The following is a 25,549-nucleotide window of genomic DNA, read 5'->3' on the forward strand; positions in this document are numbered from 1 at the left end:
GCAGCTCCATCCATCTGCTCATTAACACTATAAAAAAAATATCAAATGAGCCTTCTGATTCCCAGTCCCCGGAGGCCCAACTACATAACTTGGAAATGACTCTTTAGTAAGTCTGATCAAAGGCTGGTTGTTCAGTAATTAGAAATCATGGCCTCTTCCTCCGGGCTTAGGGCTCATAAACAACAGTTGGATGAGCTTTTTATTTGGGTCGGACCAAAAACCTAGGGGGATCCATTTCCTCCTAATTTATACCCATTTCAATGGGGGAGAGCAGCAGGAGGCTGAGTTTTTGCTCTGGGAGACCCACTGGTGCCCTTGTCTGCAGCAGGCAAGAAGTGAGGGAGGAAGCACACACTGAAGTGAGCCATGAGCGGCCCATGTACTGAGATAGACAAATGCCAGATCTGAGCACCAGGGCCAGTCTGGGGCCCAGTGGGGAGTGGAATCTCTTGTTCTCTCATTGAGGTTCCCACAGCAGCAGCCACTGAGAAAGGGGAGTGTGGTCAGGGTTGAGCCTTGGAGACCATGGATGGGGCTAGCCATCCAAAGACCTCTCAGACAAAAGAGAGTGGGTGGTAGAGAGGCTCAACTAGGTACCAAGTGTTTCCTTCATTGAACCATTCAATAAATATTTATTGAGGATCTACTAAATGTCAGGCACAGGGATCAGATGATGACTAAAAAAATGATGCTTGCCCTTAAAGACGGTACAGGCCAGTGGGGGAAGATGGTCCATCCTGGGAGCAGGGTGGTGGTGGGGGGGAGTAAAGCCCAGAGTCAGAGATGGCGTGGGTGCACCTGCTGAAGAGGAGCAGTGTGGGGGCAGAAGCCAGGTGGAGCTCTCCCTGAGAGCTGAGAACAGAGAAGTCTTCATCTTCCCAGAATTGTCAGGACTACGCTGCACATCTGGAAATGCAATTTGCCAATCCGGCTGTGGCCTCCAAACCCCGGCTGTGTCCCTGCCCTGAAGCTCTCAGGTACTGGAGGTTGGTGCCCAGGAACAGGAAGTCCTAGAAAAGACAAGACAGGACAGGATGGCAAAAGCATTCCCTATGCCAAAAAGACGCATCTCCAATATAAAGGGAGGCCCACGTTGGGGGAAGCACAAGCTCTTCCAGAAACCAGGTAAGAGCATAAATCGTGAATGTGCCTCCATCCCCAAGGTCTCCATAAAGCACAGCTTTTGCCAGCCACCTTCTCTAAGGTGGCAATTTATCTGTCATTTCCCAAGCTGCTGCTTCCTGGCAGGCCCCATAAATGTCCTTTGTGTCACCTAAATTTTCTCTCCTTCACAAATAACACAAAATTGCGCACCGCTGAGGTTTACTCTCCTAGCTCCTTGGAAGTTTCCATCATCCGAAGAGGTGGGAACTCTGAACTCAAGTCCATATCCAATCCTCTCCTACAGTGATCCAGCCCTTGTCTTTGGGGGTCAAACAAATGACCTCAACAGTCTAACGAGCATGATAGCTTATAATAAATCTTCTGATGTGCCCTGCTGAGGCCAGCTGCATGAATTGTCAGTCCTTACTTCAAATAACCAGCTGTCTGACTCCTTGTAAACACTCAGCAGCAGGATGTTGAGCATCTCTGGAGCAAAAGGACTTTGGATATTTTGTCTTCCAAATACAGCAGTTGGTCCATGTTTCCAGGTCCCTGACCACTCTGCTGCCCTTCACTGGCTTTAGCGGCTGTTACTTGCTGGATGTTGACGATGTACCTGACACAACTCAGCATCGCCCTTACTGCTCACAGGGCTACCCAACCCAGCCATCCCACCTTACAGATGCTATTCTAGAAAGATAACCTGAACCGTGGGCACAGACAGAGCAGAAAACGCATGGTCAGAACAGTGGAGAGAAGAATGAAGATCAAGTGTATTCCTTGGTATTAAAATAGTTCCATGAATTATGGTCTCTGATGGATACAACTGTATTAACATTGGAGAGGCAGGGATAGATTGCAACAAAATAGAAAAACAGCAAAGAAAGACAACAGGCATAAGTATGACCAACGCAACTATCTCCAACAAACAAACAAATGAGCACACACATTTTAAAAATACCTAGAGAAAGCAAAAAGACTTTTTTTGTGTGGGAGGCAGCACACCAAAATTCAAACTGTGTGCCTGCTGGGGCAATGGGTTTATGAGGGGGAGCACATCAAATCTGTATGTCTGATAAAGCCTTTCCACTTAAGAATCTAGAAGAAATTTTCAAAACTTACAAATGGCTTTTAGAACCTGGGCTGTTGCCATGGCAGTGTTTTCAGGATGAGCTGGTCTTGTGGTTTCCCCAGGTCACCCATCGTGGGGGTGTGGAAGGCAGTGTGGCACAAGCTGTGTCAAATGCCCCCTGCCTCCGAGGGGGGCCACTTTTGAAGACCACATGGATGGCTTCATGGCACCTAGCGGTGCCTGGGGTAACCCTCCCCTTTCTGAGCTGCAGGGCCAGGTGGGGTCCCACCCACTGAGCTATGGCCTCTGAACCTGAAAAACTAACCAACTCCCCTCCCCAAATCCTCAAAAGTCCACCTGAACCCACTGACCTTGTGGATCTCCAGAACAGGGTCATAGAGCTGAGTATTCTTGAGCAGAGGAAGGGGGAAGCCATCTGCCAACTTCTCTGGAGGTTGGGGCATAACATAGAGAGATTTGTTAATAAATGACAATCATAATTAAAGTAATAGAGGGACGCCTGGTAGCTCAGCGGTTCAGTGTCTGCCTTCGGCTCAGGGTGTGATCCAGGTCTGGGGATCGAGTTCCATGTCAGGCTTCCTGTGAGGAAGCCTGCTTCCGCCTGCTTCTCCTATGTCTCTGCCTCTTTCTCTGTGTCTCTCATGAAAAAATAAATAAAAACTTAAAAAAATATATAAAGTAATAGAAAAAACAAGTTTTCCTCTGCAGACTCTATACATAGTATGTTCCCATTTAACTAACACCAAAGATTATGAGGTAGGTAAGACTATTAATTCCATTTTACTGATAAGGACTTTGAGGCACAGGGTGGCCAAGTAACTTGTTCAAGGTCATAGAGGCAGAACTGAGATTTCAACTCAGGCGGGCTGCCACAGGAGGCTGAGCTCCCAGCCCTGCTGCTATATGGGAGGACTGGCAGGTATGGGGCAGCATACGATGCTCTCTGCCCTCCACCCCTGTCCTGCTTTCTCTTGCAGCCAAATGAAGCAGGGCATTCTAGAAACAGCGTTTAGGGCTTTATGCTTTATTTTCTGACTAGGGAGTTGGCAATTGACTGGGAAACATGAATTCAGAGGTGAGCTGCCCTGTGCCCTCTATATTAACTTGGTCCTCAGTCTTTTACCTGCCATTTCAGGGTATAGGGGGCACATTTCTGTGAGTCCTTCCTTCTCTCTTAGGAAGGGGTTTTCTGTGCTCCAAAGAGCTCACTAGACCCCGGGGGGGGTGGGGGGTGTGTGTGTGTGTGGAATGAGACCACCTTCAAAGCGCCCTTCTCGCAGGCTGCTGAAGGTCAAGGAGGAGAAATGCCTAAGTCATTCAGCCTGCCGAAGAGCTCTGTTTGCCATCTCCAAGTCCAGCAACTTTTCCCTCAAAGGAGCACTGTCTTCCTTGACTTGGAAAAATCCCTAGTGATCCTTACCATTGACCTTGGGGTAGAGGGTGTGGAGAATGCCGTAGTTGAGTAGTGCCTCCAACAACTCCACCTGGTGGAGAACAGGACAGATACACCATGACCACGTGTGCCACTTTGCCCACCAACAAACTTCCACAAGGCGGACCTGAGATTGGGGGAAGGGCTAGTTTTGTATGTGCTGACACGGCAAATAAGACTGAAAAAACTCAAATTTTGAATAGGTGCCTACATCATGCTACTATTTAATGAGATAAAACTATTTTGAGACACACATTTATTTGTGTGCAAGAGACAGAAACATTTGGAAGATTATACACCCAACCGTCTTTCCTCTAGGAAGAATATCAAGGTTTGGTTTAGCCTTGTCTTTGTTTTTTATTTTTTTTACAATTTAATTTTTTTCACAGCATGTTATCTTGAATTGCTTGTATAAGACATATTTTTAAAAAATTCTCGAAACAAAAATTATAAAACACCACTTTTAACACCATGTACCCAGTATAGGGCTCAGAGCATTATGTATATATCTGATTCAGTTTTCACAATAACCCCTTGAAGTTGGTATTACTGCCCCCCACTTCACAGACAAGAAAACCGAGGCCACAGAATGAAAGTGACTTTTAGGACCAACAGCAGGGGCAGAATTTGAACCCAGATTTATCTGATTCTATAGTTCTTGCTTTCTGCATTCTGTGTTCCGAAATCTGATAACTTTCTGTGAATCTTTACATGTGAATGTTTTACCTCCGAGAACATTCTTACATGCCACACACAGATGCAATATTACTGTGTCATCATTTACTTCCTCCTTCATTCCCTGAAAGGGGTCATCCTTTGGGGTCCCTGTGAGCAGCGTCTCTCCCCACAGGTTATGCATTTATTTCCAAGTTGTAAGTCTGTAAGGGAGGATCTGGGCAGCGCAAGGTAGGGGGAGGCTGGCCAGAGGGGCCAGTGTTAGCAGGATGGTGAAAAGTAAGATACTTATTACAGGTAAGTTCTACCCATTTCCTCCTTAGCCTTCTCTCATCAGAAATCTCTCCCTGATCACTTCTGCCCACACTGATCTTCCCACTATTTTTCTTATTTTAATATAGGGCCATCCATTTTGCCACTTGTCCCTCCTTGTGGAAATCACCTCTTGGTTCAGCCTGTCCAGCACTTAATTCCTTCTTGTTTCAATAACAGAGTCCCTATTTTCCCCTGGGGGACCCTCCTTTCCGATCTCAGTCCATATGGCTTGGGACTGAACATCCTGGCTCCAAGAGTATAGGTGAAACCCATGTTTGTCCAATTTTTAACCACAGTGATTGGCTAAAGAATGGCCACATGACTCAGATTAACCTAATGAGAGCTAGCACCTGGATTTTTAAAGAATTAAACTACAGGGGCACCTGAATGGCTCAATCAGTTAAGTGTCTGCCTTGGGCTCAGGTCATGATCTTGGGTTCATGGGTTGGAGCCCCACAATGGGCTCTCTGCTCAGTGGGGAGCCTGCTCTCCATCTCCCTCTGCAGCTCCCCCTGCTTGTGTTCTCTCAATCTCTCTGTCAAATAAATAATAAAACCTTAAAAAAAAAAAAAAGAATTAAACTACAAAATTTTCAGACTTTCCACCAGTGGGAAAAACCTGTCAGAGAACGAAGCCAACACAGATGAAAGCAGAAGGGAGACTTGGGAAGAGATTCTTGATGCACTAATTTGAGCACCTAGATCCAGTTTTGCCTGAAACTTCTAGCCTTGGCTTTTTCCATTTGTTTTTTAGTTTTATGACCCTATAAATTCCTTCTGTTGGCTTAAGACACTTTTAGTTGGCTTTCTATTCTTGTAGTGAAAAGAATTCTGTTCAACAGACAATTTAATTATATCTTATCTTCTACTGGGATATAACGGTTGTTTGGCCCTATGTTTCAAGTCCTTGAGAACTTCTACACTTTTCTATGGCACAGAGTAGCTCTTCTCATTTTTCCATTTTCTCCTATAGGTGCCATAATATTGTTTAGTTAACACAGTAAATTAGTTAATACCTTAATCATTTCATAAATAAAAACAATAATAACTTACATTGAACACTCCAACTTTAGATTCTTTCAGTTCCACTCGTACCCTATAATGAATCAAAGAAGATTCAGAGATGAGGGCATTACGTCCATGGGAAACCTAAGCAATGTGCGGGTCCCCAGAAAGGAGGTACTGGCTTGAGAAGACACAGAGCTGAGGACAGGGTAGGGATGGGACTGGAAAAGATGGTTAAGAACTCAAATCAGTGATACAACCTTACTGGGAAGACTCACAAAGGGGTAGTGTATGTCAGAAACTCAATATAGCTGATGTAGAAAATTTACAGATTGAGAAAAAGCAGTTCTAGTAAATTCTTTAGAAATTTGGAAGTAATGGGGGATTAGGTGGAAAGGAAGTTTGTGGAGGCAGGACCAGTGGGGCAAAAGAATTGAGCCAATTGGGGTAAAATATAAGTTTCTGAGCCAATTGGGGTAAAATATAAGTTTCCTTCTCCAATGGCAGGCCCCTAACATTGAGAAGAAGATCTGCTCACATCCCTACGTCCAGCTACAGAGAATTGGGTACAGTTTCCAGATGGAAGGAGCTCAGTTGAGTGCCTCCATGTGGGCAGGAGGCTGACTTACTTTCCTGGTTTCAGGAACCCAGTGATCTTGCTGGTGTTGAAGGTCAGCGTGGCAGATATATTAGTAGCCTGGAAATTCCAGTAGAAGAAAACAGGTTTAAATGAGAAAGGTTGTCACATATAGGAAGGATACTATTTGGACCTGCTGTTTCCTTTAAACAAACAACTCAGTAAGTTAAAGCAGGAACTTATTCACTAGACTGCAGACTCCCCAAAGGCTCATCATAGGCACTCAATAAATGTTTGAACTTGGACTTGAACATTTTTTACTTGAAGTTGCTGACTATGATAGTGATTGAACTTTGAATAGATTACCATGAGGTATAGAGTGCCTATCCCTGGAGATCTCTAAAGGGATTGTTTCAGGGCTAAGAGTCAATTGTAGTGGTGATAATAATAAAAATAACATTTATAGTATTTTTTTAATTTATAATATATAATAACAACAAATTTGATAACAACAATGACAAATCAAATTGCAGATATAGCATTTAGAAGCAATCATCCCTCCAGAAATTTGTCTTGTTGAATTTCAAACCTGAAACACGAGAGTGAAGTTCTTCAACCAGTGAGCAGGAACCCAGAAGGACTCAGAATCCCTTCGCTCTTAGGGTACATTGAGAAAGGAGAGACACCCCCCCTCAATATTTAACTCAGAGGGACTTTAACATAAAGACTTGGCTACACGAATTATGGAATTGCCAAGAAGCCAAAGAGAGTTAGAGGGGCGACTTAGGTACTAGCAGAGGCAGGAAGCTGCTTCCACCCCAGGACTGGAAGAGCAGAAGGAGGAATTGGGGTTATGGGAACCACCATGGAAGAGACACAGTCACTGCTTGAGTCTCTGTCCAGGACAAAGACAGAGGAAGAAATATTCTGTCTTCTTCCTTCTTCCTGCCCTCTATTCTCTTCACAGAGCTTTTCGTTTGCTGATTTGGTTAGAAGTCAAAGTCCAAGGGAGCCTGGGAAATGTAGTCTTCAGGGGTCAGATACAGATACAGAGCAAACAAGTCAAAGACCCCTACTATGCCTTCCTCTCAACAATAGCCCTTTCTCACTTAGTGGGGAACATATGCATTAAGCAAATAAAACTTACGCAGACTGCTACGTAAGTGTCTTTATAATAAATGCTATGCAGAAAAATAATAGGGCACTTTAAGAAAACAAAATGACAGGGGGCCTTAGATGGTAAGAGGCAATCCAAAAAGTCCTCTCTGTGGAAGTGATATTTAAGTTGAGATCTGAAGGAAGGGGGAAGAGCATGCAGGAAAAGGGAACAGCATTTGCAAAGGCTCTGAACCTTACCACACTAAGCTGGAAGACAGGCTCCCTGATGGAGCTGGGCAGGAGCACAAAGGCTTCAATCTCCATGAGGGGTGCCAAAGACAGATTCCCGGGGCTGAAGTTCAGGAATGGGGCTGAGGCCATTGCTCCCTGGAGTTCCAAGTTCATGTTGGGGTACAGTCGGGCTAACTGGGGGCAGAATGACAATACTATGTCAAGAGAAGGAAATATGCAGGTTTACCAGGGGAACCCCGAGAGAGTTGGATGAAGCTGAGAATGCTTTTTAATTGATTCTATTTTCACAAAATGCTTTGTTCCCTTTTTCTCTTAATGGTGCAACTGGAGATCTTGCCCTGTCAGACATCCAGAGTCTGCACCATGTTTCGTGACTGCATTGGGTTCTATCGGGCATGGGTAATGTAACCACAGTGGGCATTAGGTGGTCTCCAAGGTTTTGTCATAACGATCACTGCTATGTGTACCTTGGCTATTTGGGAGTGAGGGTGGGAGGATGGGGGACGTTCTTAGACATGGAACTGCCGAGTCAAAGGGCAGGGATATTTTTCAAGCCTTTTATGGATATTATCAAACTGTCCTCCAAAAACATTGGGCCAAATGTGTCACACCCCTCCCTTCCTCCCTGAGCACTGGGTGAGAGCTATTGTAATTGGGTAACTGTACACGTGGAGACCAGACCACAGCAATTTTGAAATAGGACACAACTAGATCCCACAGTTTCAAAAGTACTCACAATTTTCTGTTTAACTAGTATTTAACTTAGGGGCAAAACTGCTCCTTTTTAGGGGGAAGGATGACAGTCCCTGTGAGCTTTTTGTTGTTTTTGTGATGAAATGTGTAAACTTTACATTCTCTTGTAAAAGGGAGGCACTGAAAAGGTTGAGGAAGGTACAGAGCCTTATTTAGAAGGTGGGCTGAATTGCTTCTCTGCCAGGTTATTGCTGACACGAGCAGGAAGAGGGAGGGAGAGTTTCTTCCTCTTTCTAGGACATAAAGGATATTGGAGCCAGGATGTGGCCACCAAGGGCCCTCCCAATCTAGTTCTGACAAATTGGCAGCAGGATGAACGGTTCTGGGGCTCAAGGGAGAGAAAGGGCCTATGAGGGCTACCTTATGGAAGGACACGACCCAGGCACTGCAGGACTTGAAGTTTAAAGTCTTTTCCCATTATAATTCTCTCCGCCATCCTCGGGCCTTCTACAAGCCATGTTCAACACGACCGCCTGTCTGAACTGTGTCTTGGGAGTACTGGGAAGGTGGGGGAGAGGACAGGTGGATTTCTGCGGGATTAAATGACGAGCTAAGGCCCGTGATGACAGAGTTGCAAGGTTAGTCACCACAACACTGCTGTAGCAACACCTGGCGACACCTCCAAGTCCTTCCTGGGAGACCCATTAAGCAAGCTATGGGGTAAGTGCATACAATGGCCGGCCGGGTGCCCAGGAAAACACGAGTATGGAAGCTCCTTTTCTACCTCTGTAGAATGATCTCCTAGGACAGTAAGGCAAAAAAATAAGGTACAAATTGGTGTGTATAATATGTCTAAAATGGAAAATGGAAAAGATTGTATATAAATGTATAAAAATGGAAAAGATTCACAGCGTTTGTTCTCATACACATAGAATATCCCCAGAAGAATGTAGACTTCAGATGGGAACTGGGTGGTTAGGGGCCAGGAGTGCACAGAAAATTTTCCACTCTAGGATCTCTTATGTCTTATGTGTTGAACCATGAGAATTTAGTATTGAGTCAAAAAATAAATTTTAAAGGACCAAGAACAGTGCCTGGTCCCTAGGGTGCCCTCTGCAATCATCTGATATTATTAATTAGGGTACATTTGGTGGGACATGTTAGCATTCTTTGGGATTCTCAGATATCATTGATAAAAGACTGGGAAACCTGTGGTCCCAGGGACATGGGGCTCAGGTCTCTGTTGTTTGGGCTTTGGAGAGAAGGGGTCCTGAGGCCTACAGAAGGAAATCCCTGCCCTCACTGGGGGCCTCACTGCCACATTCTGACTCTTGGTTAAACTGAGAATAGTACCGAGGATTTTATTTTTTTGTTTTTTTTGTAAAGATTTTATTTATTTATTCATGAGACACACACAGAGAGAGGCAGAGACACAGGCAGAGAGAGAAACGGGCTCCTTGCGGGGAGCCCAATGCAGGACTCGATCTCAGGACCCTGGATCTGGACCTGAGCCGAAGGCAGACACTCAACCACTGGGCCACCCAGGCATCCCTTGTATCATGGTTTTAAAGAGAAACCCCTAGAAGGCTAGTGGGTTTGGCCTGCATCTGCCTAGGCCTGAGAGAAGGCTTACCTTGGGGACTAAGGGGCGGAAGGACTTGGTGGTCAGACGAATGTTAGAGCCAGGGGGAACCTGCAGCAAAGAGATACAAAGTTTTATTTGGGTGCTCCCACTGCAGCTGAAGGTCTAAGAAAGATGGGGAAGTGAGGGGCAGGGATACCATACTACCTTAGTTACCATAGCAACAGTGAGTTACCTGCCCTGCACTCAGCACAAGCACCAGTTGCCAGAGTCCTGGCCACTCTCCTCGGGACATAGGTGACATGTGGGGCACACCCAGAGGGTCTGTGGTGGGGAGATTTGCAGTCATAAGAACCTAGGGATGGCTCCTGGCTTTGTTACTGTGTGGTCACAAGCCAGTCCCTTCACCTCTCTGAGGTTCAATGTCCTCATCTATAAAATGGGGATAATAGGAGCTCCCACTTCTCAGGTCATTGTGAGGGCTAAGTGGGACGGTGGGTACAAAGCACCTAGCACAAGGCCCAGCGCATAACTATTATAAAACACCGCTAGCATGATCCAATCCACTAAAAGAAAGGACTGCACCACAGGCGGGGTGGGTTATTCAAACACGATAATAGAAGTAAAAGGCCTGTGTGTGAGTGTGAGAAATTACTGAGAAGACAAAAAGCCACTCCATCCACCCACGAGATGGCCCCTCAAATATTATTAGAGCCAGCTGATCAACCAAGTGGGACTGCACTGCATTTCCCTCATCATCCTGACATTGTTCACGAGTCCTCAGCTTTACAAAAGGCCACAAGAAATAATTTTCTGAAACCCAGAAGTATTAAAGAAACTTGAGAATTATTAAAGATGTGATCCACCATAAAATTTAATATTCCTTATACAAAGTCCCACTTGAGACACTTGTTTTAGAGGTAAGTCCTAGGAAGCCTTTGTCTCTCCTTTCACCAGGAATCATGAAATCATGGACCTTTTTCACTTTGGCTATAAGGAAGCTCCCAAATAGATTTTTTATAAGTGCTTTCTAAGTGTGCTTTACTTTTAACTTGGTCTTAATTTCCTACTCAATAAAACTTTATGCATTTATTAGTGTAACTATTATCCTGCCTCACTTACTAAATTTTTAGAAGTTTTTTAAAAAAAACTTCTACAAACCAACATGAGAGAAAATATTAATTAGAACAACAGGTCTAGAGTGGACAAAAGTAAAACACAGACAAGGAAGTCACAGTCTTTCACGGTTCTGAGGGAGAAAGGATTTTGGCTTGAACTTCCTGGCAACCAAAATGAAAAGGGAAATTGTGCTAATGTATATATTTCCTTGTCTGAATCTTTTTTCTCAATAACTTCCTATTTCATTTATGTAAATGGGGTGGAAAGGAAAGAAGGAAGAAGGACAGGTTACCCTGTCATTTGTGAGTGCTACTTTGCCACCATCCTCACTCACCATGTCATCTGTGATGGTGAAGTTCAGGTAACCTGTCTCATGATAAACCAAGCTGGCTGTGTTGAAGACATAATCAGAGATGGCAAAGTAGACCATTCGGTTGTGTTCCTCAGGAAGGCTCATGACAGGAGCCAGGAAGGTGACTGGGGAATAGTGATCACGGTTAAAGATTTCACCCTGGAGAGAGAAATAGGATGCATTTGAACTTTTCAAAGTCTACCCCAGGGCTAGACATCTGACCTGGGCAGTTGCTCATATAGCCTGATGAGGGGGCACTGGCAAGTCGTTGCCTAAAACTCTCCCATTAAAAGTATTTTTCTTTGGATCAAAGGGTTGTGTATCCAGAATTTATAAATGAAAAGCTCCCTGGCTGTGGCAAATTAGCCCATTGTACGCTTTGTGCCATCTAGCCCAGTTCTGATTGACCTCACCTGCATGGTAGTCAAGATGAGGAGGGGAAGAGGGTGAGTTTCAAGTCCCAAGAGTTTTAAGACACCTGTTGGGGCCCTGGCTCTTGAAACACTCCCCACCACTCCATGTTGCCCCATCCTCAAAACAGCTGGAACCACTTGGGAGATGAGGACAGATCTGAAGCCAGAGAGACAGGAGGCCCCAAGTAAGGGCTGCCCCTGAGGGTACGGTACACTGGGGCCGAACCCATCCAAGCCCCTGGTCTAGGACTCTCACCTTAAACATCACGTCCAGCATTTGGGCTGTTACCCGAGGGGCTTCCACTAAACTGTAATCAATGCCAGCGAAACTGTCGATCTGTGTTGTGACTGTGAACCGGGAGAGAGGAAGAATTAGGAGCCAGGTGATGGGGGCTCCGACTGAGCCACACTCTTCTGACTTTCATCAGGGCCTCCTGCCCCTCTGCCTCGAGACCTTCTACCCAGCCCAGCCCTGGAGCAAAGAGCTACTTCTCCAAAGAGAGATGACATGGTTCTTCTGTCCCACTGGTGGGCTTGCGATGAAGAGGTGGTATGCTCAGCTGGGGCCTGAGTGGGTTCCGGGTTCTCTCTCCCTCATACAGACACACACACACACACACACACACACACACACACCTGAGGGCAGGAGGAGCCCAGCTCTGGTATCCCCTCCATACCTGGAACTCCATGCCAAAGAAGCCACAAAATGGGGAGAATTCTGCATATATATATATATATATATATATATATATATATATACATATATATATAAAGATTTTATTTATTTGAGAGAGAGAGACCGTGCAAGCAAGGGGAGAGGCAGAGGGAGACAGAGAAGCTGACTCTCCACTGAGCAGGGAGCTCAATGTGGGGCTCGATCCCAGAACCCTGGGATCATGATCTCAGTTGAAGGCAGACACTTAACCAACTGAGCCACCCAGGTGCCCCTTTATTTTTATTATTTTTTCAAAGATTATTTATTTATTCATGAGACAGACAGAGAGAGAGAGAGAGGCAGAGACACAGGTAGAGGGAGAAGCAGGCTCCATGCAGGGAGCTGGACGTGGGACTCGATCCTGCGTCTCTAGGATCACACCCTGGGCTGAAGGCGGCGCTAAACCGCTGAGCCCCCTGGACTGCCCCCTTTATTTTTATATACAAAAGAAAATATCTAAGAGGTTATATCCCAAACAGAAGTTACCTCTTAGAAGAAAATCTGGGGGTGAAAAGGATACTTAAAGTTATTACTTTCTACATTTCTGTCCCATTTAAAGTTTTATAAGGTATGAATATGTGCATATATAAATTAATAGAGTATTCCAGAGATGGATGGAGTAGCCTACCCGGCAGAGTTTGGAGATAAGGCTGGAGATCAGAGGTCACCGATTTCTGGAGCATTTCACAAATCTGAAACACATGGGAGGAGAAAGCCTGAGTGGGTCCCCCTGTCTTTGGTCTGCCACTGCGCTAATTGCTTTAGTCGCGGTCTTTCATATATTTGCCCATTGGTCGAGTCTACAAAAACTAGATCAGTGCTTATCATGTGCCACGTGCCAGGAAACAGAAATGATCAAAAACATGCAGGCCCCCACGTGGACCTCAATAGGGTCCAACCGGACCTTTCCAAGTTCCCAGAGCTAGACATCTGAGCTAGCTAGTCAGCTTCCCAGCCTGGTGAGGGCACATGGGCTGGAGGCGGTGCCCGACATTCTACCTTGAGAGATACTTTCCTCTGGGAGGTGCTGGCTTCTCAGAATTTAGAATTGAATAGCAGAACTAGATGGTCAGTAGAAATAGCCACACACACAGGTGTACTTAGTAGATACTTCTCAAATGTCATCCCTTAACAAGTTGGCTGCACTGATCAGTATTCCACCTTTCCCCTGATGCTCGTGTCCAGGAGGCCACCACACAGTAGGCATGCACACTTCGTGGTGGCCACTTGAGTGACATGCACCTCACGAAGAGGGAATGTGTGTTCCCAAACCTGTTTGCTATACTTGCTCTTGTAATCGCTCGAAATATTTATTATGTAAACCAACAGATTACGACTGAGGGAACCTAAGTACTCTGGAGAGGTGAGCTGCTTAAAGAAAATACTGTTAGACATTCTTGGTGTGAACAAGCAAATGCTTAGGAAGGAAGAAATCATAAAAATCTAGAAGGATTCTTCACTGGGATTGCTTTGCAAATGTCTTTGAATTCTCATTGTGGTTAAAGCAATCTGAGCTGGAACGTGTAGCAGATCAATGTTTCATGCACGAAAGACAAAGTCCAGTGTCAATCAGGAGACTATTTTCAAAGAACAGTTCTGGGCCCTGTGTGAAAAGATGACAAATGGATTTGTATTTACCGTGTCTTAAAATGTTTAGATTTATATGTAAATATTTTCTGTGTTCATGTGTGTATGTGACTCCCCACAGTACACAGTTGTTTTGACTAAGCAGCCACCACCTCTTGTGCAGATGGATCCACGTATCTAAGGGGGGTGGGCTCCACCAGCGTGGGAGGTGACATTTTAAGGGCAGGTGGAAAGGTGAGCAGGCATAAATCAGGCACATGGGGGACGTGGGGAAAGGTCTATGCTGGATGCTGGGCAGGCAAGAGGTGAAATCTTAACCTTCTCTTTGCAGCTGGCTCAGTTTTGGGAGGGTTTGTGGCCAAAAAGCAAAGAATGGAGGTGGTGACGGCTCAGTTTGATCAAGGGTTGTGGCCAAAAAGCAAAGAATGGAGGTGGTGACGGACAGTCACAGTTGACTTCACAGGAACCAGGAAACTGCTGGCCTCACTGGAGACTCTTCCCTTCTTGCTTTTCCCTCAGACAAAGGCCCATCAGATCTTTCTAAAACCTCCCTGAATGCCCCACCCCTAATGGGACCTGCATGATGGGGCAGGGCAGGCTCTTTGACCCTCAGGCCTCCTAGAGAGGCAGGTTAAGGGTGTAGTAGGTGAATTGAACAAACTTAGGTTCAAATCCTGTCCAATCCTCCGACCCCCTACCAGCTGTGTGACTTTTGCAGAATCTCTCCCTGCTTTTGAGTTCTTACCTGCAGGATACAAGGCCAAGTGCTTCCCAGAGATTGGGCTGAGAGAAACATGGGATGAGACAGTGAGTATGTATGACCCAGAGAGCAAGCATACAGGGAGTGCTTATTCTTAGTCCTGGTGGTCAGATACTGCCAGTGGGGAATTTGAAAGGTCCTGTACCAGGCTCTTTGTTTTCCTAGATGTAGCAAATCTCCGAAGACCCATAAGGGTCAGGGATCAGGTGAGATCTCTATCTTTCCCAAGACACTCGCCCCTAGAAGACTTTTGGTACAAACTGCCTCACATTCTAGGAAGTTCGAATGCTGACCTAGCGCCTCCCTAGCAAGGTGGCCACTGGGCAAGTTACTCCACCTCTCAGAGCCTCCTAGGTCAAATGTGGGAAATGGCACTTTCTTCGAAGGTCGTGGTTAAGGTGGAGAGCTTGTTCAGTGGTGGAAAGCTTAGCACACTATTCCTGGCCAAACCACAGTCTCAATAAATAGCCGCCATTGTTATAGATAAGAATAGTTACGCAATGATATATTCTGTATCACATTAATTATATTATTTAACCAAAGTGAAACGAATTGCATATATCAAAACCAATTGTAGTATATTACTATTATTGTATAATATTATCGCTAATCTTTATTTGAACCACCATCAGCAGGGTAGTATAAATCCACACCGCTGAAGAATACTGTGTCCTACCGAGAAAGGCATGGCTACATGGAAATGAGGTGCTGAAGAAGGAAGCTGACATATTTCCCAAGCTCACCTAGACCCCAGGACCCCAGAATAAGAAAAGGAATAGAATGCAGTTTGCCACTCCTCATCCGTGGGGTCTTCTGCTATTCCCACTATTCCCACTTCAACCACCAGGGGCACTCAAAATGAGACTGGCTGTTGGACCCAGTGGAGACCGTGTGTGTGTGTGTGTGTGTGTGTGTGTGTCTATGTGTGTGTGTGTGTTCCTCTTTCCTCCTTCATGACTTTCTCCTTCCAAGCACAATCATTGCTATATACATACCTCCAGGTTCATGATACCTCAGAAATGGTATTTTGGAGGTGAAGTGAGTATTTGCTAACATGAAACCTCTGTTTTAGCCAAAGATTTTGAAATTTGGAGATTTCACATAGGTGGTTTTTTTTTTTTTTTTTTTTTTTTTTTTTTTTTAATGGGGAAAACAGATAGCCTTTGGTTGCCTTCTCCTCCTGGGCAGGTGCTCATGAGGTAGAAGCCAGAGCTCTCACCTGGTTCTCACATTCCCCAAGTGTCCTGCCTGGTATCTGCAGGCACCTAAGTGCCGATTTCCTTTTTTGGCCTTGTGGAGTGCAGGGCATTGGGGGACAGTGAACAAAGTCAAGGAGAGGGAGGGGCAGGAGTCCCTGTTGGGTCCCTGCTGTGTGAACCACTGGCTGAACATCTAACCATTCTCTGCCTCCCTAAACATACTTAGAGTCCAGAGACCTACATTTTGCCCAGCTTGGCCACACACTGGCTCCATGACCTCAGGGAAATGATTCATCTTCTCTGGGCCTTGGGCCTAAATACGTCTGGGCCAGTCCTCCTGGCCATCCAGCGCCAAAATGAAGGCTTACACCTAGCTCTGGAGTGGCACAGCAGATGCCAGCAGTTTGGACATTCCTACCTCGCTCTCCAATACTCTGCAGAACTTGGACTCAATCTGGTTGTGGAAGAGATTCATCAGCCACCTGGGGAGAGAGGCACAGAGGACGGTCAGCTGTGTGCCTCTGAATATGGGGACAGTGAGGCAGCAGAGAAAGCCAGACCTTGGCCTTTGGCCAGGCCGGTCCCCAAGGGAACTCTTCTCACCCCATCCTGGGACCCTGCTCTGTCTCAGAATCCTGGACAGGATAAAAATGCAGTGTCCCAGCTCCCAGCACACTCGCTGATGCATCTGGCATCCCAGCCCCCTGCTGCACCCAAACAGATTCAGTAGATTTAGGGAGAGGCTTGAGAATCCACATACTTCTTATCAAGGAAACTCGGACAAAAAGATATATATCCGAGGACTTGTACATTGTCCACACACTCTTCTTCAGCCAAAAGCCCTTGTGTTCCTCTAATAGATTTCATTCACCTGATGGTGGTCCCCAGTGTATTCCGGCTCAAGCCTGCATCTGTTGATCTCAGCAGGGTGCCCCAAAGAATGACCTCCCAGTGCCTGTGATGTGCCCCTGCATTACACCTGTACATGTGTGCTTATCAGAGGCCAGGCCTTGGGTTGGATGGGGCTTGGGATGCACCCAGGGGTCCAGCTGGCCAGTGTGACTTACCCCAAATCTCCTGATATGTCCACCTCCACATCTTGAATGTGGCTGCTGCAGCTGGAGGCAGCAACGGTGGGCCTCCCAGAGGGCTCCCTGCCCAAGACAAGGTTCACTGAAATGGTGATACCCTTGACCTGCACATCAAAGGAACCCTGTAGTTTCCTGGAGGAGATGAGAAAAGCAATCATCAATTCCTAGACTAAGATCAGCCACCATTTAGGGGGAAAGATGAGCTCAATTCTTACCCCAACATCAGAGGAGCTAGAGCAAAATCTTAAATATGAAAATTACTATGAAGCAAAGATTTATTACAAATAAGACTGTAAGAGATCAGGAAAAATGCCTGGGTCTAGTTATTTGTGGGAGGGGGTGAGCAAAAGCCTTCCTAGGCAGGATCCAAGTCTCAGGAGCCTTGGAGGAAATGGCTGGTAGACTTGCCAGCATAGAAAATTAAAACTCCAGTGAACAAAAAATGCCACATTCGAAGTAAAAAAAAAAAAAAAGACCTTGCATGGTGAGCCAGCCAAAAAGCTAATTTCCTTAATACCCAAAGAACAAGCTCATATGAATTAATAAGGAAAAGACGAAACAACTCAAAAGGAAAAAAAGGGTGATCAAAGATATCAAACAGGAAGTTCAGTTGCAAATAAGCATATGAAACATTATTAAAAATGAAAATAACAATGATGCCAGTTTTCACCTGTCAGATGAAAGTTCTGAAGCTTGAGAAGGTGTGGGTAAACAGAAGTCCCAGGTGCTGCAGTGGGGAGAGCACCTCTGGAACACAGATTGCTGGGATCCATCCTAATGCATGTTTTCATCCTAGGAATTTTATTTCTAAGACTTTACTCTGTGGCTCTTCCTGCCAAGATATATGCATGGGGCAGCTCATGGCAGCATCACAGGTCATAGCAAAAAGTGATGAACCACCCACCTTTCAACTAGTAAGGACAGATTCAGCAAGTTGTAGGCATCTATGCTATGCAGCCTTTGAAAAGAATGAGGGTAGAGGCACCTGGGTGGCTCAATTGGTTAAGTACCAACTCTTGATTTTGGCTCAGGTCATGTCTCAGGGTCGTGAGGTTGAGCCCTGCAATGGCTCCGTGCTAGATATGGAGCCTGCTTGGGATTCTCTCCCTCTCCCTCTGCCCCACCCCTGCCCCTTTCAAAAAAAAAAAAAAAAAGAAAGAAAGAGGGTAAATATGGTCTATCTATACAATGAGATATTAATCATCCATAAAAAGGAATAAAGCACTGATGCGTGCTATGATGTGGATGAACCGCAAAAATATTATGCTAAATGAAAGAACCTAGACACAAAATGTCATATATTGTATGATTCCATTTGTATGAAATGTCCCAGAAAGGCAAATTCATAGAGAACTAATGCAGATTGGGGCTTGCCCAGGGCTGAGGGAGGAGGCAGTGGGCAGTGATCTCCTGGGAAGATGAAAACATTCTGGAGCTAGAGGGAGGTGGTGGTTGCACATCATTGTGAATGTACTAAATGCCACTGAATTGTTCACTTTAAAATGACTAATTTTGGGGCACCTTGGTGGCTCAGTGGTTGAGTGTCTGCCTTCGGCTCAGGTCATGATCCCAGGGTCCTGGGATCGAATCCTGTACTGGGCTCCCCATAGGACACTGCTTCTCCCTCTGCCTATGTCTCTGCCTCTGTTTCTCTGTATTTCATGAATAAATGAAATCTTTTAAAATATAAATAAATGGCTAATTTTACATTACATGGATTTTGCGTTATGTGAATTTCATCTCAATGAAAATATTACATTAAAAAAGATTAAAAAAAAGAATGAGGTAGATTTTCAAACGCTCATACAAAAAGATCTTAGCTGAAAAAAACCCAGGACAGAGAGCATAGTTTGCTTGTTTTCCTGGAGATCGAATGAATGTGCACTATGGTGACGTGTATCCTGCACATCTTTGTAAAGCAAATCCCATAGGCAATTAAAATATTTCTAGTAGCCACTTTCAAAAAGGCAAGAAGAAAGAGGTAAAATTAATTTTAATAATAAAAGAAAAAGAAAAAGAAAAAAATTAATTTTAATAGTATATGTTATCATTTCAACATAACAATATAAAAATCACTAATGATATTTCGTCTGGGGTTTTTTTGTACTTAATCTTCAAATCTCATGTTTCACCCTTATAGCAGATCTCAATTTGTATCAGCCATTTTTCAGGTACTCAGTGAAAACACATAGCTAGTAGCTACTCTATTGGACAGTGCAGGTCTAAAGTATCAATACAGTCAGGTTGCCCAGAAAAGACTGGTCAACCCTTCTGTGATGGACTGAATTGTTTGTCCCCACCTCAAATTCACATGTTGAAGGCCTAAACCCCAATACTTCAGAATGTGATTACATTTGTGACACAGTCTTTAAAGAGATGATGCATTAAAATGAGGCCATTAAGGGGCCACCTGGCTGGCTCATCAGTGGAGCCAGAATTGATCTCAGGGTTGTGAGTTTGAGCTCCACATTGGATGTAGAGATTAAATAAATAAACTTGAAAAAAAAATGAGACCATTAGGGTGGGCCAGAATCTAATCTGACCCTTATAAGAAGAGGACACAGAGAGACACCCAGGGTGCATGCACACAGAGGGACAACCATGTGAGGACATAGCGAGAGGGCTGCCATCTGCAAGTCAAAGAGAGAGACCTCAGAAGAAACTAGACCTGCTGATACCCTGATCTTGGACTTTAAGCTTCCAGAATTTTAAATCACCTAGTGACATTTTATTATGGCAGCCCGAGCAGACTAACCCACCTTCCATCCATGGACCCTGGAGATCAGAGAACAGTTCAAGCTGCTAGAGAGTTCGTGCTCCTGGGAGCCGCCCTTGACCAAGGGCCCACAGGAAGAAGGGGCCATAATGGCTGAGTTGGGGTAACTCAGAGGTGTGCTCTGCCTGCATGGTCTCCAGAGGTCCCCAGGAGGACAGAGCTCCAATCAGCTGCCAAGCTGATGTCCTTCCTTCCCTGCCTCCCTTCTCCCCACCCCCACCCCCATGGACATTTCCTGAGGTCATTTCCCAGGTAAAATACTTATATTTGAATTCTTGTCTTGGGACCTGCTGCTGGGGAAAGCAAACTAAAAAGATACAGGATTCTCTCATTTAACCACAACCCCATCAGGGAAGCATGAGAAGGGAAGAGACTCAACCAAGAGCCAGGACTCGGACCCCTGTAGGCATCTTCCATCCACCATGTGGCTTCTCTGATGAGCTAGGACCCAAGAAGGATGGGCCCAGGGCCCGAGAGCATGGGAGCAGAGTCCACTTACACGAATGCTTTGCGCGCCTTCCACTCGCCCTGGACTCTGATGAAGGAGTCAGAGATGGTGAGGCTCAGGCCCTGGCTGGGGAGCGGCGCCAGAGCAGAGCCACGCAGCTCACAGCTGTGGACACTCAGGCTGAGGAGAGAGACACAGTGTGGACAGCATTAGCCCCAGCTCCGAGCCCCGCCATCCCCACTCCCTCCCCAGGGGACTGGGCTGGAAGTCTGCTCCAGGCAGTTGTATGCTCTGTGCTGAACCACGTGGCCACTCTAAGCACGTGGCATCCGTTATGTCACCTAGGCCTCTCAGAGGGGTCAGCACCATTCTTGTTCCCTTTTTACAGACGGGGAAATAGAACCACTTGGAAGAGATGCATTTGGCCAAAGTCACACAGTCGGGATCTGAGCCCAGGAATCTCATGATCGTGGGTGGGATCCGGAATAGGGGACATCGACACACCCCTCTGGGTTGGCAGCTCCTTCTTGGAGCCATCCTCTCCTTCGACAGATCCAGGTAGGGGGATCAGATTCAGGAAAGGCTGAGGCCAGCCTCAGGAAAAGACACAAAGTGCTGGGAGAAGCAAACCAAGACAACACCTATAGGGAAAACAGTGGTCAAGTTCCATATGCCCAGCACATAGTAGTAGGTGCTCAATAAATGTTTGCTGATGGACTGAAGAAAAGAAAGAATGAGTGGAGCCATCGATGGGAGTGGGCAGGGAAGGGGTGATGAGCTGTGACTCAATTGCTCTTCTCTGTCACCCATTCCTTCACAAGTATTTTTTTTTTTTCCCTTCACAAGTATTTTATGCCTTTTTTCCCCCTGGCATCAGCTACTCATGTCTTGTGATCCTTTGAAGACTCAGCTCAAATGTCACTGCCTCTGGGAAGCCTTCCTTGACTCCCCTGGATGGACACACCTCAGCTCTAACAGTTGGGCTACTGTATTTAAAGTTTAAGGTCTATGTCCCCTTCCAGACTACATGCAGGGGCCAGATCGAAGGCTGGAGTATCACAGAGTCATCCCCGTGTTACAGATAAGGAAACCGAAGCTCAGGTCACACAGCTCGTAGGTCTTCACTGATATTTGTTGGATGAGTGAGTGAATGGGGGGAACCTAACTCCCCCCCAGGACTTCCCTCTCAACGCTGTGAGGAACTCTCCCTACTGCTGGCCCAGGGAGGTCCTGGGGCTCTCCCTCCCCTCCCTCCAACCCCCCACCCCAACTCCCAGCCACCTCAGGGCCCCACCTGTGGAAGTCATAGTGCCCACGGCCAATGGGCTTGATCTTGAAGTCCCCGGCGAAGTCCGGCAGCGTGATGCTGAGCAGTTTTTTCTGCAGGGCCACCAACCCCTCCCTGGCCACTGTGGATAGGAAAAAGCTGCAAGTCAGCCTGTCCTGCCTGCCTGCCTGACTCCCTTCCAAACCCTTCGGTGGCTCCCACCTGCTCCAGGGAGAAAGGCCGACTTGCTTACACACATTAATGACAGTTACAGAATATCAAGCCCCTGCTGTGTACCAAGTGACAGGAGAAATAGGAGCATCCCTCCATTTCACGGGGTGCCGTTATGTTGATGCCCAAGTTATGGGTGAGGAAACAGTGTCTTTGTCAGCAACCCCACGAGGGCAGGAGTGCTGCGTGTGCAGTGGGTGGTCCTCTGTCCTGCCCTTCCCCGCATCTAGCCTGTGCTGAAGACACTGTGAGGCCTAGAACCCCTGCGCAGGCATCTTTCTAGCTGGGTGACCTTGAGCAAGACTTCAGCTTCACGTTCTCCACGGCAATGGCAACAGAGCTTGCTTTTCTGGGCTGGCATGAAGATGAAAAGAAATCATTGCAGGGCAAAAGGGGGTTCGGAGGATAACGGGCGCGCCTAGCTTGGTGCGCGGCACACAGCAGACACTCAGTAGATGCCTGCGACGGCAGGGTTTATACTATGACAAATATGGAAAGGACCAAAATGTCCAACTCTAGCCAATCAGCTAAGTAAACATGGTACAATCGTCAGTCACACAGGGGAAAGGAACCAAAGGCACATTTTGCCTGATGTAGGATTTCAATATAAACAGTGCTTATTAGCACCCTTTGTTCTGATATGCGAGGGGTCCGGGATTCTGCAAGGGGCGCGTGTAAACGCAGAAGGCCGGGGCCTCCCCTCCTTCCAGCTGGCACTCCTCCCTCGAGTGAAGGCACGTGCCAGTCCTTCTGCCCGAATGCTACCGCTCGTGCCTGGCCAGGTGCCACTCACCTTTGTGCCTCCCCTAACCTCCTCCAAGAAGCCTTCCCTGATTTCATTTCCTCAACTCCCAACAACCCTGCCTGGGGGAATGTTATCATTTAACAGATTAAATGTTATCAAATTAAAAAAATGTTATCAAAGTAAATGTTATCATTTAACAGTCCCCCATTTAACAGATGAGGCAGCTGAGGCGCTGGTTCAGTTACTGTGGGGGGTGGTGTATAAACACCTCGGCTCCCTACGGATGGATGAATCCTGACGCTTTGTTTCAGCATCGTTTTCAAAAAGTCGTCCTGCTTTTGCTCGATTTAAAATCGAGATATAACATACGCGAGAGACACTACCAGGTAATATTTAAGGTTTAAGCACCCAGGTAGCCACCTCTCAGAGCCAGATGTTGCATATTCCTAGCACTGCTGCAGGCTCCCTCTGGCCCCCCACTCTCACCCCCCCAGGTCATTGCCTTCCTCTGGAGGTCACGACCATTCTGTTATCATGATTTAAGACATGTTTTCAAGCTTGACTAAGAACCTAAGAACTTTCCAGTGGAGTTGGGCCAGTCAGTGGGTAATGGCTGGGTTAATGACATCTTCTGGTTGCCCTCCCTCTCTCCTCTCACCTTCCCACTCCACTCCACTGTGTCCTGGAATCTGCCCCTCAATCAACTGTTTGCTCCAAATTCTTATCCCTATTGGCTAGTGAGGGACCCTGCCCAGACAAGCACCATGCCCAAGTAGCACAGTGGGTGGGTGACCTGGCCAGACTGGGAGCCAGGGCTGCCAGACTGGGAGCCAGGGCCGCCAGACTGAGGGAGAGCGCCCGTTGGTGTCCCCCACAGTATGCAGAGCAGTCTGGCGCCCAGCAGGTGGGCCAAGTCCAGCCAACAGCCACAGCTTCTTACCATACTCGAGGCCCTTGTCAGTGATCCTGACGACCAGGCCGGGGTTGGTACCCAGGGCCCCAGGGATGGATGTGAGCAGGAATCTCAGCAGTAGAGAGGACAGGACCCCAGCCAAAACCTTCATCCTGGATTCCCAGTGGAGTGACCCAGGCTGGGCCCCGCGCTCCCTTAAGTAGCAAGGGGGCTGGAGCTGGAGTGGCTCCTGAAGGGGGGCGGTTCCTGGGATCTGGTTCGTTGCATCGGGAATGGGAAGCACAGAGACTGGAACTTGCTTGCGACACAGCTGGGGTCATGGGTTGCACTTAGAAACCAGTTACTGCTACACCAGGTCAGAGGGTGGGTTGGCCTGGCCCCAGGTGACAACCTCTGTCTATCCTTCCCGCAAAAAGGCCCCATGTTCATTGCCAGGAAGGCTCGGTGTTACAGACTAGGAAACTGAGGCTCAGAGAAGCCGTGTCACTCCCTCTGGCAAGTGGCAGAGCTGGGAGTCAAAGCCAGGTCTGGTGCCAGTCAGATTCTTTTCTCTTTTTTAAACAAACAGAATTGAGTTTCCCCCATGGGAAACCAGGCTTTCTCAAGCCTTGCTGGTGGTAAAATGTTCTGGGAGGCGACTTGGCAAATCTTTAAATGCTTGCATGCCCAGTAACCCTAAAGTTCTCCTTCTGGAATGTAAGTACATAATTACATCAGTGTGCAAATATGTCACTGCACCACGGTGCCCACTGCTGCACGGTATGAAACAGGCAAGGGAGCGGTGGGATCCACCCTAAAGGGTCTACCAAAAGGACATTGGCCAAATTAAGTGTGATACTTTTATTTATTTATTTTTAAAGATTTTATTTATTTATTCATGAGAGACACAAAGAGAGAGGCAGAGACACAGGCAGAGGGAGAGGCAGGCTCCGTGCAGGAAGCCCAATGTGGGTGAGACTCGATCCCTGGTCTCCAGGATCACCTGGGTCTCCTTCCCTGATCACCCCCACATTTCCCTGGATTAGAGAGAGGTCCTCCTCTGAGGTCTCAGAACATCTGCACTTTCTCCATCATAGCATTAACCACTCTGCTTTTTTAAAATTGTGGTCCTTTAAAAATATGTCCACAAATTCTTTTATACTCTTTCCATCAGAAGGTGGAGTCTCCGGGTCCTCCCTCTGACATTGGGTTGGGTCTCTGTGACCCCCTCAACGGGTCAAATGTGGCAGGAGTAACAATTTCTTCCCAATGGTTCATAAGAGGCTCTGGGATTGAGGTTGAGATCAGAATTCCCCCCGTTGAACACACGGAAGCCTACAGCCCACACCTCTGCTCCTCTCTACCCTGTTGTTACTACCCTTTGGGCCGAGGTTTGTTGGGGTCCCTTGCACACCACCCCTGCCCCCAGCCTGGATGCTCCTGAGGGCAGGGCTGAGGCTTCAGAGTCCTGTGATCCCTGCAGCGTGGAGGAGAGGGTCAGGAAGGGCCAGGAAACCGTAGCTATGGGCTCTTGCCCTGTGCCAGCCACTGCAGTGGTTGTGCACACTTCTTGGCCCTCTCACGCGGTATCTCTGTCTCATTTTAGCTGAAGGATCTGAGGCTCGGAGAGGTGTAGTGATGTTGGTCACAGTCACCTGGCAGGGATTTGAACCCAGATCTGTGGGCATCATTCCAAAACGACGGTCAGGGGTTGCTTCTCTGAGATGATGTGCTGAGCCGAGACCCCAAAGATGAGCAGGAGCCAGCCTCTGGAAGAGCCGTTCCAGGCTGAGCCACGAGCAAGGACAAAGCCTGGCAGCCTGCCAGGGCTCCCCATGTGCCAGGGGCATCTGCTCCCCCGACTCAGCCCCCCGGGGCAGGGAGGGGTCCGGGGCTGTGAGCTGGCAACCAGGGTTCTGACCCGGCTCAGCTCCGGCCCGGTGTGTGACCCCCAGCAGACCTGTGCCCTCCTTGTGCTTCAGTTTGCCTCTGTAAAATGAGGGAGACAGAGCAGGTGACTCCCATGCGAAGTAGTGGAGGACAGTCTGGAGAGTGGGGACTGCCTGGGGACACCGGCGTCATTCCTCTGGCAGCAGTCTGAGGATGTCCCAGACTGGGGGCTGTTGGCA

General features: G+C 47.1%; 1 protein-coding gene across 1 annotated transcript; it reads right to left on the minus strand.

Moving 5' to 3' along the window:
- Positions 1-612: 612 nt before the first annotated feature.
- LOC121478391 (lipopolysaccharide-binding protein-like) lies at positions 613-23,639 on the minus strand. The gene is made up of 15 exons (XM_041733446.1): positions 23,469-23,639; positions 21,580-21,694; positions 20,337-20,465; positions 17,038-17,193; positions 16,389-16,452; positions 13,053-13,116; positions 11,966-12,057; positions 11,279-11,455; positions 9,877-9,936; positions 7,557-7,724; positions 6,253-6,320; positions 5,672-5,714; positions 3,618-3,756; positions 2,548-2,624; positions 613-1,010 (listed from the first exon to the last, which is right to left on the minus strand). The coding sequence occupies exons 1-15, from the start codon at positions 23,590-23,592 to the stop codon at positions 894-896; spliced, it is 1,593 nt and encodes a 530-aa protein (XP_041589380.1). The 5' UTR covers positions 23,593-23,639; the 3' UTR covers positions 613-893.
- Between the last annotated feature and the right edge of the window lie 1,910 nt (positions 23,640-25,549).

This window comes from Vulpes lagopus, chromosome 18 (assembly GCF_018345385.1).
Source record: "Vulpes lagopus strain Blue_001 chromosome 18, ASM1834538v1, whole genome shotgun sequence".
NCBI lineage: Eukaryota > Metazoa > Chordata > Mammalia > Carnivora > Canidae > Vulpes > Vulpes lagopus.

What these genes read in the sequence shown, in the direction of transcription:
- LOC121478391 (XM_041733446.1), bottom strand. Translation starts at nt 23,592, where the DNA reads ATGAAGGTTTTGGCTGGGGTCCTGTCCTCTCTACTGCTGAGATTCCTG. An exon ending in TCCGCCCCTTAGTCCCCAAG is followed by an intron (nt 7,725 to 9,876) that starts GTAAGCCTTCTC and finishes TTCTGCCCCCAG; the next exon opens with TTAGCCCGACTGTACCCCAA. An exon ending in CTAAAGTTGGAGTGTTCAAT is followed by an intron (nt 3,757 to 5,671) that starts GTAAGTTATTAT and finishes CCCCAATCTCAG; the next exon opens with GTCCGCCTTGTGGAAGTTTG.